The 21,748-nt window shown below is 40.9% G+C and overlaps 1 protein-coding gene across 3 annotated transcripts in view; it reads right to left on the bottom strand.

Moving 5' to 3' along the window:
- PLD1 (phospholipase D1) overlaps positions 1-21,748 on the bottom strand; it is a 205,241-nt gene that overhangs the window by 98,705 nt on the left and 84,788 nt on the right. For all 3 annotated transcript variants that reach the window (XM_046003568.1, XM_046003567.1, XM_046003569.1), the window contains 5 exons: positions 16,067-16,125; positions 13,280-13,372; positions 4,465-4,617; positions 3,315-3,464; positions 2,561-2,644 (listed from right to left, as the gene is read on the bottom strand). In XM_046003568.1, coding sequence (XP_045859524.1) covers positions 2,561-2,644; positions 3,315-3,464; positions 4,465-4,617; positions 13,280-13,372; positions 16,067-16,125 — 539 coding nt within the window. The remainder of the gene's footprint in view (positions 1-2,560; positions 2,645-3,314; positions 3,465-4,464; positions 4,618-13,279; positions 13,373-16,066; positions 16,126-21,748) is intronic.

Here is a 21,748-nt window from a genome sequence, read left to right as displayed (position 1 = left end):
AAGAACTAGAAGCTTCCAGGTTGTTTCTCATTTCACTATATCCACCTTATCCACCTTCGTTTGCACACTAATTATTTAATAAATTTATTAGTACAGTTTTCACTTAAGCATGTGATATCTCTTGAATTAGATGAGAAGCTTCTAAAGGACAAGTTCGTCTTCCAAACTATACTCTTCACTCTCTCAGTATACCAATACGGGACATGTCAGTTTTGGTTAAGCTTCTGAATGCTCTCTTTTGCAATATACTTGCACGGCAAGAATTTTCTTCAGTTCTTACAAGGGAAGTTACAACGAAGGCTTCATTTCAAAGGGAGTGTGGTAATAAGATGTTATCCTAGACAGTCATAGAAAAGGAATAACCTGGTTTATTTTCTTTCCAACAGCAGAAAATAGGTTCCATCTCTTCAGATGTTTAAATGGAAACCTGTATTTTTATTCAGAACCTTCAAAAGAGATATTATTTTCTTGCATAAAACATAAAAACATGGGCTCAATGGAAAAACTATCTTCAGTCTCTCTCATGTCTTCATCAAACTTTCCAAATATTATCTAAAGAAATATAGTACTACGTTAAGCTTAAATTTATTCTCGTGTTTATAAAGCATTCAACCAAATAAATAGCTCCTAAGTGTGAAAGTTATTTTTATTCCTGGTAACTGAGTGCAGAGACAAATCTGACAATAAAGGCCAACATGTACTCCTCCACACACGTGAGAATAAACAGGTTCACAGGCATGCGGACCATCACACACCTTGTCTATCCACCCTAGATCAACCATTCTCAACCAAGAAGGACTCTGCCCTCCAGGGGACATTTGGCAATGTCTGAAGACATGACTGTAACCAGGAGCTTGCTACTGGCCCCTAGTAGGTGAGAGCCAGACATGCTGATGGTGCTAAACCTTCCACAAGGCACATAACAACCTCCCATAACAAAGAATTATCTGGCTAAGGGACGCCCGAGTGGCTCAGTTGATTAAGCAGCTGACTTTGGCTCAGATCATGATCCCAGGATCCTGGGATCAAGCCCCACACCAGGCTCCTTGCTCACCGGGGAGCCTGTTTCTCCCTCTCCCTCTCTGTGTGCACTTTCTCTCTCTCTCTCTCTCTCAAATAAATAAATAAAATCTTTTTTTTTAAGATTTTATTTATGTATTTGACAGACAGAGATGACAAGTAGGCAGACAGGCAGGCAGAGAGAGAGAGAGGAGGAAGCAGGCTCCCTGCTGAGCAGAGAGCCCAATGCGGGGCTCGATCCCAGAACCCTGGGATCACGACCTGAGCTGAAGGCAGAGGCTTTAACCCACTGAGCCACCCAGGCGCCCCAATAAATAAAATCTTTAAAAAAATTATCTGGCTCAAAACGTCAATAGTGCCAAGATTGGGAAAGCATGCTCTACAATGACAGATTTCCACATCACTACAACAAAATAGTAGAAGAGGATGAGTTCATATTCCTAATTACTCTCCCCTCTCCCCAAATGTAGAATTAGGAGGAAGTAAATTATGATATTGTCACAGTTTATATGTGAGATAGCATTTGAAAGGAAACAAGATAGGGAAAAATAAGGAGCATTTCAGCAACTGAATTCTTAGAAGGAAGACACATTTTAGACATGTTCATTTTCTACTGTAGTCAATTTTGGCATCTGCAACTGATTTTAACTTTCCAGGCAGATGGGTAAGTGGAACTAAAGTCAACCTATAAAACCTACACCAACGCCAAGAGTACAATTTTCCAAGAACTAAAGGAGTTTTGAGTATGAGATTTCCAGTGGCTCTGATAAGCACCGCAACTCCCATGGACATTCGTTAAAGAGGGTCAAAAAGCTGAAGTCCGATGTATCTCCAAAAAAGTTGACCAGGCCTAGTCATTCTGTAATAGGCAAATGGAACTACTCTAGCTTCAAAAGGACAATTCAGAAGTATATTCACTGGACCTGGTGACTGAAATACCAAATGAAAAAGGCACCCAAGGAAGATTATTTTCTACCACTTCTAAAACTGTATTTGCGTTGCAAAATAATCTTCACTAAGACGGATATTTGGGTGTCTATTTCCAAATGGAAAGACAAAAACAGGGATGCCTGGGTGGCTCAGTTGGTTAAGTGTCTGCCTTTGGCTCAGGTCATGATTTCAGTGTCCTGGGTTGAGCCCCACATTGGTCTCCTTGCTCAGTGGGGAGCCTGCTTCTTCCTCTGCCTGTAGCTCCCCTCCTTGTGCTCTCTGCCTCTGACAAATAAATAACCTCTAGAAAGACAGAAAAGAAAAGAAAGAAAGGGAAAGAGGAGGGAGGGAGCGAGCGAGGGGGGTGGACAGAAGGGAGGAAGACAAAACAAAATTGTTTAAGCTAAATATTTTAAGGATATATTTGGAGTTCAAGCTTTTTTGAAAAGATTTTTCACTGATGGCTATTACAGTTAACTTTTGAGACTTCAGCCCAATCATCTACGGGTACTGCTGGTTTTCATAATGTACGATTCTGGAACAGCACGACACTGACTGACATTTCCCGTCGTAGAAACCTCCAACGAGATCCCCATGGATAAATACTAACCACCAATCCGTGATAAAAATCTCTTCCTCTGCCTCTTCCATAGCATCTGCCACATCTTCAAAATACCCTTTGGCATTAACGTACCTGAAAGACAAGTGTTTTTGTTTGTTTTTTTTTTAATGAAAAGAAAGAGATCTTACAGATAAAAGCCACTTCCTGAGTCACTACAAAGCCATCAGTTTACTTTGTGTAACTGAAGACCAAGGACTGAAAATCCCATCTTCTGCCTGCCATGCAGGAAGGACAGTAAGGAGACAGAAGGAAGAGGCTGCATTCTGCTGAGAGAACAACAAGTTGGTCTCATCATCATGAGTCAGATGAATTCCCTCATCCTGTTGAACTCACACCATGGTTCATCTGCGACTGAAGACACACCAGTTTCCAAATCATGGGTAGAAAATCATGCAAAGCATTTTATTGAAAAGAAATACCTAGCAAATAAATTCTTATTCTCAAATTACAGCTAATAACTTAAATAAACATTCCACGTGTATCATTAAAAATGGAAAAGTTAGCTTTTAAAATCAAACTTCAACATCTAAAGCTAGCTATTGAGTGCTCACTGTGAAAATCTTAAATACAAAAATTGGATAACTAACCTACGCTCAGGTAGTCCTCTAAAGAAAGGCCCTTGGCAAGTATAAGGCAGAATATGTTTCCACAGCTTTGAAAACTGCTTCCAGATGAATTTAGGCCTGCTATAACAACAGATACTATGACTATAAAAATTAGTCTTAGAGCAAAACAATCTTACCATTTAGCTAAAGTATTTTCTTGGATAGCAGCATATGACCCAAATCGATGATCTTTGAGAAAGTTGGTGCCGTGTTTCTGGATGAATTCTTCTATAGCCCCTCCCCACCACCGAGCGTGTCTATAGCTGTTGCATTTTAAAATAAGTGTCCTTCAAAAAAAAGCAAAGTGTGGAAAAAAGTGATCACTCTGTGTTCTGTTTCTTTAAAAAAATTTAACAATTAAACTCATGCCATTTTGTTTTGGTATTGCAGCAAACATAGGTTGAAATTTTTAAGCAGAGAGCATCTTATTTATATCAAAAAAGCAGACTCCTGAACATTTTGGGCAGGATTTTAAACTATATTCAATATAGCAAAAATAAATTTTGAGATTATTTACTCATTCATTCATTCTAACATGCGTAAACGTACTTACTGTGACTAGAACTATAGTAGACTGTGAGGGAGATAATCTTAAACCTCAGGCTGTCAGAGAAGATCAGGAAGTTCAGCATCTTTTTACACACACACACACACACACACACACACACACACACATATATTTATGTAAGTCAATGTGTGAAAAGAAAAAAATCATATCTGTATCAATGAGGCTGAACTTTGTAGAACCTAATGTATATATAGAGAAGAAGATAAAGATATTACATAAGTACAATCTTCCAGAAAAAACATTAACACACAGTCGCTAATAAAATCTATAGTTAATGTATACTTGAGTATCCCTTCAAGATTTCTTTCTTAAAATATGTGTGCAAGCAGAATTTTTGTAAATCAAATCACTGTTTATGTGTTCCTGTTAACTAAAGGGTATCAATTTATAAAGTAAAATTTTATTTTTTAAAAATATGAAACTATCACTCCTCAACTTATCTGTTTGGTAAGTTGGCATTACCAAGTCATTAATTTTGTAGTAGGCATACATTTTGTTAAAACAAGCATAAATCAACATGTGATTATTTATTCTGTTTCACACTGGGTATTCTATACTTAAAAATATATAGAAAGAAAAGTAATTTCATTATTTTTGGTTGAGGATGAGTTCAAAATAACAATTTTCTAACACTTAAATTATTTTACTTCCTTCACTCAAGGTTGGGAGAGAAACTTTGTTTTTGAGAGAAATCTTTTAAAAATATTTGAAATTTCTACCTTGAAAGATTATCAATTCGGAGCCCATATTTGGTCTCTGTCTCCTTCTTCCCCACCTTAATTTTGAATTCTTTATCGACCAGCAGGACAAAGGCAATGGCACCACTGTCTGGTTTCATATATAGCAAAAAGGAATCTTTCACTATCAACCACCTGTAAGAAGGTAATAAATATTTTTAGAGTTGATTACTGAAACAAAAAGAAGAACAAGTTAAGACAAGCAAACACTCTACCAGACTGTAGATGTTTTATTTTTTACATAGGGTATTTATTTTTTAAACATCACTGTGTAACAACCACAATCACAGAAAACGAACAGGAGGTCTATTATGTTTTTCTAAGAAGTACTGGCACCAAGCAGTTCAAAGCAATTCATTAGCTTAGTATACACCAACGGCAAAGCCTGAAAGAACGCCCCTGAACCGGGCACGCAGAGCTTGCAGGACGTACAGTAGGACCCTCAGCTGTTGGAAAAATGGAAATGCACTGGAAACATGTTTGGTAAAATACACTGTTATAAAAGAGGCAAATTAAGTCTCTTGGCAGGTAAAAATCCTCCTTTAAAAACAACCCAGTAAACATCTAATACTCCACATATTCTGTTCTCTAATTCAAATTACTTGTGGTTTTAAGGACTATTAATAAACAATGTTCAATAGTACATGATCTCTCAGAAGCATATATGTATTCAACTCAATATATATTTAGGAGTTTCATAAAGGGGGCGCCTGTGTGGCTCAGTTGGTTAAGTGACTGCCTTCAACTCAGGTCATGATTCCAGAGTCCCCTGGATCAAGTCCCGCATTGGGCTCACAGCTCCACCGAGAGTCTGCTCCTCCCTCTGACCTTCTCCCCTCCATGCTCTATCTCTCAAATAAATAAATAAATAAAAACTTTAATAAGTTTCATAAAGGGAAAATACAGTGATAAGCTGGATACTAGGGTAGGGGTAGCAATAGCACAGAGGTAAATGAGACATGCTCTCCAAATGGCTTACTAGGCTAGTGGGGCACAAAGAAGATACTAGGAACTGTAGGGGCAATGTGTATAAGGAGGAGGGAGTCCTTAGTTCGCACTAAGAGAAAGAGGTAGAGGCACTGACTCAAAGAGGAGGTATCTGAGCACAGTGGCCGAGGCGTATATCCCACATGGAGGGAAGAGTGGGCAAAGGCATGGAGGTATGGAAATGCTACATGTGTTGGCAGAAAGTCTGGTGAGGTCGGGTCTTAGGGAATATAGTAAGGAACAATGGGCAAATGAGTATCACGTGGAGATGATGGGCAAAGGCTACACTGAGGGGGGTCTAAGGACCCTGCTCAGGACGCTGGAACCAGCGTTTCCTAAACTTGTTTTGCCATCAGAAGCGCTTGAGATGCTTGTTAAAAAATAATAGTTTCCCAGGCCCCACCACAGATCCATTAAAAAGGGCTGACAATCTGTGTTTTTAACAGAAACACCAGGATGCTTATTAAATAAGAGAATCCTCATGCCCCAGCAAGGAAGGGGATGAGACTATCATTGTAATTGTGTTCTAGAAAGAAAATTATGAAGGATAAAGAGGGATGTAATATGGCAGGTTAGCAAGCTCAACAATAATACAGAACAACTCTTCTTATACTTTACTGTGAATATGCCTCACATGGGTATCCTGTTAAAATGCAGATTCGGTGCAGTATCACAAGGACAAGAAATGATAAGTGTTGGTGAGGATGTGGAGAAAAGGGCACCCTGGTGACCTGCTGGTGGGAATGTAAATTGGTGCAGTCACTACGGAGAACCATATGGAGGTTCCTAAAAAAATACAGAAATACCAAATGATCCAGCATTTTCACTTTTGTAATATTTACCTAATGAAAACAAAAACACTAATTTGAAAAGATGTATACACCCCTACATTTGTTGTAACATTATTTATAATATCTGAGATATGGAAGTAACTTGTTGACGAATGGATAAAGAAAATGTGGTGGAATATTACTCAGCCAATAAAAAAAAGATCTTGCCATTTGCAACAACATGAATGGACCTAGAAAGGGTATTATGCTTAAGTGATATAAGTCAGACAGAAACAGACAAATACCATGTGATTTCACTTACCTGTGGAATCTAAGAAAACAAAAACCAACCAACCAAAGCAAAACAGAAACAGACTCATAAATACAGAGAACAAATTACTGGTCACCAGAGCAGGTACGGGTGGAAGTATGGGCATACAGGTGAAGGAGATTAAGAGGTACAAACTTCCAGTTGTAAAATAAATAAGTCACAGGGATGCAAAGTACAGCACAGGGAATATAGTCAATGATATTTTAATAACTTTGCGGGGCCACAGATGGTAACTATATATATCGTAGCGAGCATTTGATAATGTACATAAATGTTGAACCACAATGTTGTACGCTGAAACTAATGTAATATTATATGCCAATCATACTTCAATGAAAAATAACAGTAAGAAAATAAATAATAAAAATAAAATGCAGATTCTGATTCAGTAGTTCTGGGGCAGGGACTGAGATTCTGCATTGCTCACAAGTTCATGGGTGACACCCAGGCTAGCATGACGTTTGAGCAGTAAGGATGTAGATGCCAGGCAGGACAATGACAGTGAGAAGGCAAGACCATATGGGACTGATTTAAAATGAATACAAGTGGCAACTGTGTCATGCTGCCTACACCACCATATAATCACATTTACTTACATAAATGCATCATTGTGTCATTATCAAGTCAGTCAGTTCATAACAATAAAATAATAGTGGGCATATTATATCAAATATCAGACAAAGCCAAAGCCCATTATAGAACAGGAAAGGCTGGAACACCTGAACATAAGTAATATTGTAAATGTGACATGAAAGCCAGCATCTAAAAAAAAAATCTGTAATAAATTGTTACTGAAATTGCTAACCACGTTACAATTTAGTGGCTTTAGAGCTTGGGATTTAACACACACAAATCTCCACCTAGATTCATTTCATTCATTTGTTTCTTAAAATACGGCCTGGCTCCTTCCCAATAAAAGGAAACGGGATGGAGTTAGGATGACTAACAGTGAAGGACATACATATGACATGTTAACAAAAGGAAAAGCATTAAAGTCACAGAAAGCAAACACCTAACCACAACATTAACATAAATATGGTGACAGTATGCCAACCTGCGTCTGAGCCTCCTGGTTATTCTTACCCAGTGAATAAATTAAAGAAATAAAAGGTGTCTCCCCCAAAAATTAAATTCCAAAGGAAGTTTCTCATTTGGGACCTAACAGCAGGCAACTGAGCAGTATAATGGATACCATTCTCAATAACTGCCAGCAAAGGCAGGAATTCTACGTTTCGTACGCATTCTCCTAACACTGCTCAATGTCAGTGTCACGGCTCAAGCCATGATATAATGAGGACTCCGTGGTTTGGAAGGCCTGAGTTGTGAGTGCGGACGTGCAGGCTGCCTATGGACTAACCTCAGTTCAGGATAAAAGAGAGCAGGGCGGATCACGTATCTGTTTAAAGCTCCTTCTTTAGCCGCAGTCCCTTCTCCCAGCTGCACCTGCGGTACAAGTTAGCGGGCACGAGGCATGGCCCAGGCCCAGAGAACCGCCGTGCCATCCTACTGAGTGAGAAGGAGCCAGAGGCTTTGAAAACCATAGCTGCCGGGCCTGCTGGTCGGAGAAGAAAGTCAAACACAGCAGCCTGGTGAACCTTTGTGCCTGGAAGTAAAGCACACCTAAATGGCAGCAATGCGAGCTCTCACCAGAGCACCACACCGGGGTCCACAGTGAGGGATGACAGTGGGGTGACCCCTACCCAGGTGTACCGGCTCCCATGATTGGCATCACAAAACAAATCTCAGAAAAGCTTCTGAGAGCAGAGGCTGGTGGCACAACCACCAGGACAAAGGCCGCCAAACATGGCATTAGGGACAGACCATTGAGCAGGCAAGTCCTATACCAGGACATTTGGTACATGACATCTTGCAGAAATGGTACTTTTCTCTAACTGGCACAGAGGATCTGTACAGGCTCTCAGCAGCCTTGTTCAGCAATGGCAAGGAGAGGGCTGGGTGTACTATGGGGCGAGAGCACGGGTGAACACTGGCGCTGATATCCATGGGGTCTCCTATGTGCATTCTGCCTCTGGCCTTCCAAGACGAGGCAGCCTGCAAATACAGAAGAGTTTACTAGTAACAGCTGGATTTTTTTTTAAAAGTAGGTTCCACGCCCAGTGTGCTGTCCAACATGGGGCTTGAACTCATGACCCTGAGAGGGGAGCGGAGATCAAGGGTTGGACGTTTAACCGACCAAGCCACCCAGGTGCTCAGGTGTCAGCGGGATTTTTAAAGCTGAATGTCAAAGATAACAATTTTTGTTTTCATCAATTCTTTTTAATAGTCATTAAACATCAGGGTAAATTGACTCCTGGTCTTTATATAAAGCTCTTCTTAATTATGTCATTCATTAAAATTCTTCTGATTTCTTTCCTTTCTCTGCATCAACAAAGGAATTGGTCAAGTTGTCTTCTGGAATTCGGCAACGGCTACCCAGGGAGTAAGCACCTACCTACCCGTCATCCTCCCTGGGCTCCGATTCCAGCTCAGCCACCTGTCTGTGTGACTTAGGTGACTGAAGCAGAAGGTCTCTACCCATGAAATGAGGGGAACAGTGATGCCCAGCTCATCTGTATTTGTGCGAAATAACAGAGGTGATTCATATACGTTGCTCAGCACTGCGCCTCAAGCTGACAACGAGGCACTTTACAAACGTTCTTGTTCTCAAGGAGGTGAGATCATAGTCCCTTCGAACAAGATGCCTCCTGCCTGGGCCACTCCTTGCTGTGGCACAAAAATGCGGACAAACCACCAGAGCCGGCCTTCTCAGCCTCTCCTCCTGTTGTCTCCCACCACTGACGTCTGGCTGTTCCTCAGATTTGCCAAGGCTGTTCTCTGCACCTCTACATTTGTTATTCCTCTACCTAGAAACATTTTTTTCCGGATCCTCCCAAGGGCAGTCCTTTCCTGTTCATCAGCTCTCTGCTGAGACTCTCCTCCCCAGGGAGGCCTTCCCAGGCTACTCCAGGGTAAAGAGCTGGCCCCGCCCCCAACCCACCTTCCGTCCTGTTTGGCTTCCTCAGGACACGTCCCTGGGATTATTTGTCTGCTTATTCACTGTCTGTAGAATTCTTGGTATAGCTCAAAGTTTGGAGAAATAAATGCTAAATTTATTTCTTAAAATCTATATGTCTCCTTCTCCTCAGACATCATTTAAGATAAGAAACATATCATCTAGTCTACCACCCAATGCCAAGAAGTTGCTCAACAGATAGGCTGTTCAAGCAGATGCTTTAAATTGTGGGAAGAAATGTCTGCCATGTTTGTCTTTTTATTTTTTTTACTTGTCCCTGAGACGAGGCCATTATGAGACTTGATTGAAAGTTTAATTGCCCCATTTGCTTTATACTGATTTGTTAAGGTAGCATAAATAAGAAAGTGATCAGAATGTTTTTTACGGACATAAAAATAAGAGAGTTATGAATGTGTCATCCTTAAAAGCAACTCCTGTTGAGATACTAATAGTTTCTAATGTGAGAAAATTTCTAAACTAATTTTGTCAGCTCTTTCTTATCATTTTATTTGGTACTGACACCTTATAACCCACAAATGTAACTCAGGAGATCCTTATTAATGGGGAACCAAGGCTTCAATCTTTGTGGAAAGATTTATACAATTTAAAATGATGACACATTTCATTCCAGGGAAGATCATATCTCTTTAGGCTGTCCTGGTTGAAGCCTGATTCAATCCCAAGTTTAAGATGTGAGGGAGCTAAGTTCTTTTATATAACAAAGTCTGGCCCCCATCTTTTCTGGCTGCCCCTTCTCATGGAGGTTGTAACTCCCAGAGCAGTTTCCTGACACTGGGAACTAAAGTTACCCACCCCACCCCCAACCCCGATCCTCGAGTCCCTCACCACCCCCACTGCCTTCTGGTCACAGCTGCACAGATACCGTCCCCAGTGCTCGTCAGCTTCATCACTGCCTTCCTTTCTCCTCCAGTAAGGCTCTGTGAGAGCAGGGATTTTGCCTGATTTTTATAGGAGCTAGGACACAACCCGGCAAACATTAGGCACTCAATAAATGACTGCATGGACCAGACCGAGGCTTCCATTTCTTGAATCGAGGTCTCAGGTTGGTTGGCCCACAAGTCTACTCTGAGACGAGGTGGTAAGTCAAAGTCATTTAAAAAGGGCGTATTAGGGAGTTATTAGGAGCCAAGGCAGGGAAGGAGAAGGAGAAGCAGGAAAGGAGCCATCAAGGGTGTGTTGTGTTTGCATGTCCTTTATTGTGGGCAGTTGGGCTGCAAACCCGTCAGGGCCCTGTGGAGAAAGTGCAGAGCTTGTAGCAGAATCACCTACCAGAGGGCTGCCAGGGTCAGCTGAGGGCTGCTCCTGGGGGCCGTCAATGCTTCCAGTCTGCTCAGCGTGCACACAAGCAGACCTGCATTGCCCAGAGTGTCTGCAGTCAAAGGCTTGCAATGGCTTGCCTTTGGAACCCTCGGGACTGACCCCCAGCAGCTAGCTGCCTTAGCCGAAGCCAACTGGGGGAGTGTGTGTGTGTGGGGTGCTCAGGAGGAATCTGCACCAGGGCCCTACTGTGTGCTTATGTAAATTATAGCAGTTTATTTGAAAACACACATTTTCTAGTATACTACTTCCTTTTTTGTTTTACTAAAACGGTTTTACTGGAACACAGAAATTTTCAATTTTCTCTAATCTCTTGATCTCCTACCTGTAATTTCTGCCATCCTTTCAAAACTGAGATAATGAGAGCATTACTTAATGGTATTTATTTGCTGGTAGTGTACCTTAACTATGTTTAAAGGTAAATCTTAGTTCAGGGTTTATATATTTTTAATATACCCTTAGCTCAATTTCATATGCACACAGAACTCACAGAACCCTTTCAAGGCTGGGGAAATAATGTATACTTCTCAATATTTTTCCAAAATTCCAGTAAAATATTATTATTAACAAACAACTATTGTCTATTACATTCAAAACATTGTGATAAGTGCTTTGAGGACACAAATAAGAACCAGATGAGAATACTGACCCACAGGAGTCTTTGGTTGTGTAGGATACAGGATATGAAATAAAGTTCTCTGTCTATATCACACAGCACATTATACATCCTTGCAAATGTAAATGTAAAATTACCATCCCTGAAGTCTGACAAATTTTTCTTTTTGTTTATTTTTTAAGTGTACAGTTCGTGGTTTTTAGTATATTTGTAAAGCTGTGTACCATTACCACTGATACCTAATTTCAGAATACTGTCACCACCCAAAAGAAACCCCATTTCCATTAGCAGTCATTTCCCATTCTCCTCTCCTCCCAGCCCCTCAAGACCACTCATCTACTCCGTCTCTAAAGATTTGTCTATTCTGGACATTCCATATGAATGGAATCATATAATATGTGGCCTTTTGTGTCTGGCTTTTTCACTTAGCATAACGCTTTTAAGATTCATTCAGGACATAGCATGAATTAGCACTTTATTCTTTGTTTCATTAAAAATTTCTAAACAGGGGCGCCTGGGTGGCTCAGTGGTTTAAGCCTCTGCCTTCGGCTCAGGTCATGATCTCAGGGTCCTGGGATCGAGCCCCGCATCGGGCTCTCTGCTCAGTGAGAAGCCTGTTTCTCCCTCTCTCTCTGCCTGCCTCTCTGCCTACTTGTGACCTCTCTCTCTGTCAACTAAATAAATAAAATATTTAAAAAAAAAATTTCTAAACAATTTATTCACATACTGCAAAACTCACCCTTTAAAAGTATATAGTTCAGAGGTTTATAATATATTCAAAAAGTTATACTACCATATATCTTCATCAACCCAGAAAGAACCCCCATCTCCCTTCATCTTCATTCTTTTTTATGGCTAAATAATAATCCACTATATGGATTACCCCCCCTTTGTTTAACCATTCATCGGGTGACGGACATTGGATGGCTCATATCTTTTGGCTATTCTGAATAACGCTGCCGTGAAGATTCTTCTACAAGTTTTGATACATGCACATTTTGTCAATTCTTTTGGGTAAATACCTAGAGTTACCATAGCCCCCGGTAATCCCACTTCCTAGGTTTAACATTTTGAGAAAGTGCTACACTGAGTGCCTGCACCATCTCCTGTTTCTACCAGCAATGTAGTAGTGTTCCGACTTCTCTACATCCTTGTCAACAACACTTGGTACTGTGTATCTTTTTCACGATAGCCATCCTGGTGGGTGTGAAGTTGGACCCCACTATGGTTTTGAGTTGCAGTCCCCTTACGACTAGTGAGGTTGAGCTATCTACTTGTCCTTACTGGCCATTTGTATGTGTTCTTTGGCTGACCCATGAGTTCTATTGCCAACCAGGTTTTTACATATATAATAAAAGTTTGCACACTCTGCCTACAAGTCCAGGTTTGAGTTAGAATGTTGACATGGATGCTGAGATCTGGAACTTAAGATAATTTAGGGGCGCCTGGGTGACTCAGTGGGTTGAGCCTCTGCCTTTGGCTTAGGTCGTGGTCTCAGGGTCCTGGGATCGAGCCCCGCATCAGGCTCTCTGCTCAGCAGGGAGCCTGCTTCCCCCTCTCTCTCTGCCTGCCTCTCTGCCGGTGATCTCTGTCAAATAAATAAATAAAATCTTTTAAAAAAATTTAAAATGTGCTCTGTTGTGACTTTCAAAAGATATAGGTATATAATTGAAAACCAGTCTGTGAAAATTCCCCAAATATCCAGTTTCTTAAAACAAACCCACAGAACGACCAAGACCTACCTTTTGGACCAGCGGTAGCAGGCTCTTCCTTGACCACAGCAATTCAAGCCTGGTATTCTGTGTCCCCCGGATCTTTTCATTATCATACCTTCTCTGAAAGAGACACCAAGTTAACCCAGGGTCTTCGGATTTCCAACTCTCACTTTGCTGATACAGCCTCATGACTTGGGACTAAATAAACTATTTCGTTCTCACATCACATTCCTCTCCTTCCTTCTTCGCCCGCACATTCACTAGGTGGATACTCTAGCAGCTGATCTCTAAAAGCGCCTGGTTGGGTTGGAGGCAGCAAAAGTCTCTCGCACACACGGCAGGACTTTAAGCATCCTAGCTTCTGGTTCCCTATCCTGAGTGTACCCTCCAGTCATTGCGACAAGCTGAAAAAGACCCCGCATGTTGCCAAAGGCCCGCACAGGGCCGGTTCACCTGCTGTTGAGACCCTTAGGGGTGCTCACCCACCGATTCCCAAATATTCCTCATCCTTCTACCTACAGTTCTAGGACCAACCCATACCAAAGGAATAGGGCACAGCTCTTAGAGCTTTGGAAAGAGAAATGTCTTGATTTTGAAAGGTAGGACAAGACATAACAATACTAATGGCCTAACAAAAGGAAAAAATGAAAACCACTACTAACAAGGCTCTTAGCCCTAAAGAAGCTAAGCGCTTGAGCACTCACTTTATGAAGAAAAATAATCATTAAGTAAATGTCAATCTCGTTACCTAGCATAAATTTTATACAGTAGCATTTTTTTTTATTTTTTTTAATTTATTTATTTTTATTTGCTTATTTACAGCATAACAGTGTTCATTGTTTTGGCATCACACCCAGTGCTCCATGCAGTACGTGCCCTCCCTATTACCCACCACCTGGTTCCTCAACCTCCCACCCCACCCCACCCCCTCCCACCGCCCCTTCATAACCCTCTGGTTGTTTTTCAGAGTCCATAGTCTCTCATGGTTCATCTCACCTTCCAGTTTCCCTCAACTCCCTCTCCTCTCCATCTCCCCATGTCCTCCATGTTATTTGTTATGCTCCACAAATAAGTGAGACCATATGATACTTGACTCTCTCTGCTTGACTTATTTCGCTCAGCATAATTTCTTCCAGTCCCGTCCATGTTGCTACAAAAGTTGGGTATTCGTCCTTTCTGATGGAGGCATAATACTCCATCGTGTATATGGACCACATCTTCCTTATCCATTCATCCGTTGAAGGGCATCTTGGTTCTTTCCACAGTTTGGCGACCGTAGCCATTGCTGCAATAAACATTGGGGTACAAATGGCCCTTCTTTTCACTACATCTGTATCTTTGGGGTAAATACCCAGCAGTGCAATTGCAGGGTCATAGGGAAGCTCTATTTTTAATTTCTTCAGGAATCTCCACACTGTTCTCCAAAGTGGCTGCACTAACTTGCATTCCCACCAACAGTGTAAGAGGGTTCCCCTTTCTCCACATCCTCTCCAGCACACGTTGTTTCCTGTCTTGCTAATTTTGGCCATTCTAACTGGTGTTAGGTGGTATCTCAATGTTGTTTTAATTTGAATCTCCCTGATGGCTAGTGATGATGAACATTTTTTCATGTGTCTGATAGCCATTTGTATGTCTTCGTTGGAGAAGTGTCTATTCATATCTTCTGCCCATTTTTTGATATGATTATCTGTTTTGTGTGTGTTGAGTTTGAGAAGTTCTTTGTAGATCCTGGATATCAACTTTTTGTCTGTACTGTCATTTACAAATATCTTCTCCCATTCCGTGGGTTGCCTCTTTGTTTTGTTGACTGTTTCCTTTGCTGTGCAGAAGCTTTTGATCTTGATGAAGTCCCAAAAGTTCATTTTTGCTTTTGTTTCCTTGGCCTTTGGAGACTTATCTTGAAAGAAGTTGCTGTGGCTGATATCGAAGAGGTTACTGCCTATGTTCTCCTCTAGGATTCTGATAGATTCCTGTCTCACATTGAGGTCTTTTATCCATTTCGAGTTTATCTTTGTGAACGGTGTAAGAGAATGGTCGAGTTTCATTCTTCTACATATCGCTGTCCAGTTTTCCCAGCACCATTTATTGAAGAGACTGTCTTTTTTCCATTGAATATTTTTTCCTGTTTTGTCGAAGATTATTTGACCATAGAGTTGAGGGTCCATATCTGGGCTCTCCACTCTGTTCCACTGGTCTATGTGTCTGTTTTTATGCCAGTAGCATTTTTAATCATGAAAATGAGTGATAAACAGCTAACTTTTTTAAGTTATTAAAAAGAAGGGATTCGGTATATTCGATTTTTTAAAACTGGGCTATAGCTGATATACATTATACCAGTTTCAGGTGTATAAGACATTAATGTGGTATTTGTATATACTGCAAAAATGATCACCTCAATACATGTAGTAAACATCCATCACTGTACATAGCTATAACTTTTTTTTCTTGTGGCAAGAACTTTTAGTATTTCTTCTCCTAGCAACTTTCAAATATGCAACACAGTATGTTTATTTCTAATGCTTTTTCCCACATAACATATTTGCTACTTGTATGAAACACCCCTAACATTGGGCCAGAGGCAACCGTATGTGCTGGAAGCACAAAAGAAAGGGGATGGGGCAGCTGGTACCGGTGTTCAATACAGCAAGGTAGCACCGTGTATAAACAGATGCCCCGAGCGGCTCAGACTCTGTCGGGAAGAAAAGCAGCAGGTAGTAAAGCCAGTAAGATCTGTCCCCATGGCCCGCCGGTAAATCAAAGGGCAGTACTTATCAACTTTCCCTCTTCTCTTTAACACACAACACTGGAACTTACATGCCCTTTGGTCCCAAATCATGGATGAAAGACAGCTGGCTTATGTCAAGGAATTCTGTCTGAAAAAGAGGCCAAAAATCCATACTTTAGAAAGACAGAAAGAAAAAAAGAAAAATTTATACACTTGAAAAAAACCCAACAACATGCATTAGATACCCATACGTGTAACACATCTGGGGGACGACACCGAGCAACACGATGGCATCGCCCTGGAAGAACAGATCAGAAGTCTATGTATAATTAAGACACAACCAAGAAAGTCATGTGTGCTCTCAAAGGCAGAGACAGAATGCTCAAGAAAGTCACCAGGAGAGATTTTACTCTCCAAATTCTTCTGTGTTTTTGTTGTTGGGGAAGGAGGATTGTGTGGCATCGCGTACACACTAACAGTAGGGTTGTGTGAAGGCGGTGATGTTGGTGCCAGGTTCTGGAAGGTGGATTAGGCTTGGTACGTGGAAATGGGAGATGAAGGGGGAAAGAGGACAGGGAAGGTGTACAAAGGTCATCAGGTGTACAGTTGGGCTACAGTAAGCAAGATGGAGAGAGTAATGTAAAGTTAAATGGTAGAGTGGGTTGAAGGGAGTTTGCGGAGATCTTTGAACATCAGGAATACCAGAATATTTTAATACAAATGAAATAAAATAAGGGGTGGCTGGGTAGCTCAGTTGGTTGAGAATCCGACTCTTGATTTCATCTCAGGTCACAATCTCAGGGTTGTGAGATCAAGTCCTGGCAACAGGCTCGCGCTCAGCGGGCAGTCTGCCCAAGATTCTCTTTCTCCTTCTCCCTCTAACCCTCTCCCCACCCCACACTCTCTCTAAAGAAAGAAATAAAATAAAATAATTTTACAGATGAATAATATAAAAACAATTCTATTTTTAGTGGGTAGAAAAGGAAGAGAATTTCAGGCCCACCTTTACCTTATAAATTATGGGAAGATAAAAACTACAAATATTATGATGACAACATCAACAGCTAACATTTACTAAGTGCTTAATATACTAAGCATTTTTCATACATTATCTCAGATCTCTCTGAAATAGGTGCTATTTTCCCCCTTGTACAGAAGAGGACACTGAGCTTTAGACTAGGGATAGGCAAACCTTCTCGGCAAAGAAGTCAGACATAAAAATTTTAGGCTTTGTGAATCATATACTTGTACTATTATGAAATAAAAGCAGCCACAAATAATACATAAATGAACAAGCATGGCTGTATTCCATTAAAACTTAATTTACACATACTAAAATACAAATTTAATATAATTTTTATGTCACAAAATACTGTTCTTTTAAAAAAAATTTCAAGCATTTAAGAACATAAAAACTATTCTTAGCTCACAGACCATATAAAAATAGGCAGTGGGATCGATCTGGTCCATAGGCCATAATTTACCAACCCCCTGGTGTAGAGATGTTAAATAAATTGTCCAAGATAGAGGCACCTGGGTGACACCATCAGCTAAGCATCTAACTCTTGGCTTCAGCTCAGGTCTTGATTTCAGGGTTGTGAGATCCAGCCCCAAGCTGGGCTCCACGCTTAGCACACCCTTTGCTTATGACTCTCTGTTCCTCTCCATCTCCCCTCCCCACCCCCGCATGCACTCGCTCTCTAAAATAAATCAATAAATCTTTTTAAAAAACTGTCCAAGATAGTAGAATTAGCAAGGGATAGATTCAGAATTAGGTCAGACCAAACAGTTTCCTCAAAACAAAGCTGCAAAAGCAGTAAATCATTCATCATGAGTATTAGGTGAAAACGTGAAAGCACAAAGGGGAAAACCAATGGACATTATGTAATTCTCAGCATACGCAGGAGTTTCACCTCACGTATTACTTGAAAGAGTTAGAGTTGGACATCATTTGGCTGCCAAATTACAGAATTTTCCTTAGAAGTAGCCACAGTAGGCCCAGATCTACCAGTGGTTGTACATCATGTCAATAACAGCCTTAACAGAAAATTCAAAATCAAGAAGATATGCTCCCGGCATCAGGAAGCAGAGGGGAGACCAGATATAGAAAACACTCCCCATCAACAAAGTTCTGTGGGAAGAACCACAACAATTACATGTCAAGTAGTTACAGAGGAAGGTGTCCAGTTTCCAAGTTGATTCCCCTCCTAAGAAGAAATGACATTTGAGCCAAGCTTGTAAATGGGATTAATAAAATGGAACCTAACAGTTGGGGCACCTAGGTGGCTCAGCCTCTGCCTTTGGCTCGGGGCATGGTCTCGGGGTCCCGGGATCGAGCCCCGCCTTGGGCTCTCTGCTCAGTAGGGAGCCTGCTTCCCGCTCTCTCTCCCTGCCTCTCTGCCTACTTGTGGTATCTCTGTCAAATAATAAATAAAATCTTTAAAAAAAATGAAACCTAATAGTTTTCCTTTAAAGTTTTATATATGTGGTTGGAAATAATCTATTATTAAATTTGTAAGCAAAAAATTACCAATCTCTCACTGCTGTGAGTCACCCAATTAAGTGCTTTCAATTCTTTCTTAGGATTATTTGTAAAAATTCAGAAAGACTTATTTTTAACACTTTGAGAAACCTTTGTACTGTTTTCCTATGACCCAGGAATTGCACTACTAGGTATTTACCCCAAAGATACAGATGTAATGAAAGAAGGGGACATGTGCCCTAATGTTCATAGCAGCAATGTCCACAATAGCCAAACTGTGAAAGGAGCCCAGATGCCCTTCAACAGACAAAAGGATAAAGAAGATATGGTCCATATATACAATGGAGTATTATTCAGCCATCAGAAAGGATGAATACCCACAATTTGCATCGACATGGACGGAACTGGAGGAGATTGTGCTGAGTGAAATAAGTCAAGCACAGAGAGTCAATTATCATATGGTCTCACTCATATGTGGAACATAGGGAATAGAGCAGAGGATCACAGGGGAAGGGAGGGAAAACTGAATGAGAAGAAATGGACAGGGAGATAAATCACGAGAGACTCTGGACTCTGGGAACCAAACTGAGGGTTACAGAAGGGAGGGGGGTGGGGGGATGGGGTGGCCGGGTGATGGGTATTAAGGAAGGAACATGTGGTGATGAGCCCTGGGTGTTATATGCAACTAATGAATTGTTAAACACTACAACAAAAGACTTACGATGTACTGTAACTGGCCAACTGAACATAATAAAAAAATTAAAATGAAAACATTAAAAATTAAATTCAGAAAGACATGGGCCACCTAGATGGCTCAGCCCATTAAGCATCTGCCTTTGGCTCAGGTTATGATCCCGGGGTCCTGGGACCAAGCCCCACATCAGGCTCCCTGTTCAGCAGGGAGACTGCTTCTCCCTCTCCCTCTGCCTCTGCCCCTCCCCCACCAGTGTTTTTTGTCTCTCTCTTCCTCTCTCACTTACTCGCTCTCAAATAAAGAAAGATAATTCTCAGAAAAAAAATCCAGAAAGACTTAAAAACCCCCAATCAAATATATCTTCACATTAAATTTTTTATAAAGATTCTATGAAGACTTTACAGTTCATTCTTGTATAAAACATTGTGATTCAGTACCATATTTTAAAAATCTGATCTGGAAATGCTTGGTTTATTTTTTATTTTTATTTTTTTAATATTTTATTTATTTATTTGACAGAAAGAGAGGTCACAAGTAGGCAGAGAGGCAGGCAGAGAGAGAGGGAGAAACAGGCTCCCCACTGAGCAGAGAGCCTGATGCAGGGCTCGATCCCAGGACCCTGAGATCATGACCCGAGCCGAAGGCAGAGGCTTAAAACCACTGAGCCACCCAGGTGCCCCTGGAAATGCTTGTTATTAGAAGTGACACTGCAGACTCTGAACATAGAATCCAAAATATTTTAAAACCCTAAACCATAACTTCTCATTTAATCTCTAGGGAGCAGAGAGAAAATGTCAGTCCTAGTTTACGCTGGAAGAAACTACTACAGAGGTGTGACTAATTTAAATGCAAAGCTACAGAACAGTTAAATGGAGGAACAGGAAATGAAAAGCAAACATCAAGAAAACCATTTATCTAATACCTGGATAGTTTCTTATTCACTTGACTCTTATCACCGAGTTGACAGCAGAAGTATTCTTTGAAATAATTCAGAAATCATAACTTCAAAATATCATAATAAAATTGCTAAGTGTAAAGAATTTCATCTAAATAAAAAATATGTTAGTAATGCAGAAATTTAAAGTGGTGTACCAATATAAAATTTAAAATTATCCTAATCATTAGTTCAACTAGGGAGAGATTTCAAGAAACAACTAGCCTTGTTATAGATTAAAAAAAAAAATCTCTGGCAATATGTGCTCTAATACAGATTTATCAGATTAAAAGTAAATGTGGCAAGGTCAATTGAGAGGCAAACCCAAATAACACAATGTGAAATTGAACAAAGACTGTGTCGTCCACACTTCTCAGTGCATCCTGAGTGGTAATAATCCTATTCTCTATTTGCCCAGGTGAGTGAGTCTCAAGAAGATGAATTTAATGATCAGTTTAGCTGGACAATATTCAACAGGGCTGACTGATCTCTTGAATAATGTATTAATCAATATTATTTCTCCAACTTGTGAGAAGTACAAGTAAATGTTAGGCAAACAGGGAAATAAAGTTCCCAAGACAAGGGACAAGCAATTAGCCCAAGGGGTAACAACAAGCCCTGGAAATTACCCGGCAATCATGCATTCACGGTTCCTCTAGCTCATCTTTGTACTGGAAGGGGAAGGGGATGTTCAGAGGCCACCTTGATGCCTGAGGCAGCAAAATGCCCAAGCAAGTGCCCCAGCGGGAAATTCTCAGAAGCAAGGGAGACAAAAGTGCTGGGTTGGGCAGTGCCCTTCTGTGAAGGGTAGGAGGTTGGCTCACTTACTCCAGGAAAGCTTGCCTTCTAAGTCAGACAATGAACACAGCCCAGGAGAAAAGAGAAGACATCTCATAAGTGGAGGAAACAGAGAGGCCGGACTCTCTCAGCTCTTAAGACTCAATCATGAGAATGACAAGACGTCCCTTACTTTGCAGGCACAGCTGTTTAACAGCACAGCTTCTCCCTGTTGGCATGGAAACACTGTGGGCATCTTCATTCACCTTTACCCATTCTTCCCCTCAAACTGAATTCACTCACTGTATAAAACAACTGAGGGGTGAACTCAGTATTGTCTGTGGAATGCTTATCTTCAGATTCCTTACTTCCCAGAGGGTGATTAGCTTGAAATCACCCTCTTGGAGGTAAGGAATCTGAGTTACCACAGTCAAACGTCAGTCAAACCGGAAGTTAGCAATAGCATCCTGTCAACCTAGGACGCTTCTGGAAATGATGCATTTCATTCCCTTTCTAGATTTTAATCTTCAGCTGGAAAAAAAGTACATTTCCTGTTCCTTTTTTTCTTTTAAGATTTTATTTATTTATTTGACAGACAGAGATCACAAGTAGGCAGAGAGGCAGGCAGACAGAAGTAGAATCCCTGCTGAACAGAGAGCCCAATGTAGGGCTCGATCCCAAGACCCTGAGATCAAGATCTGAGCTGAAGGCAGAGGCTTTAACCCACTGAGCCACCGAGGCACCCACATTTCCTGTTCCTAATGACTCTTCCTTTAAATTCCCTGCAAGCCATGCATTTTCCAGTTACTAATTAAAATGCTCCCTGGTGGGTTCAGTATTAGAGCTAGCACTAATACAACTTAGAATATAAAACGAATTCTGTT

This window comes from Meles meles, chromosome 4 (assembly GCF_922984935.1).
Source record: "Meles meles chromosome 4, mMelMel3.1 paternal haplotype, whole genome shotgun sequence".
In the NCBI taxonomy this organism is placed as follows: domain Eukaryota; kingdom Metazoa; phylum Chordata; class Mammalia; order Carnivora; family Mustelidae; genus Meles; species Meles meles.
This window is presented reverse-complemented; position numbering and strand designations above follow the sequence as displayed.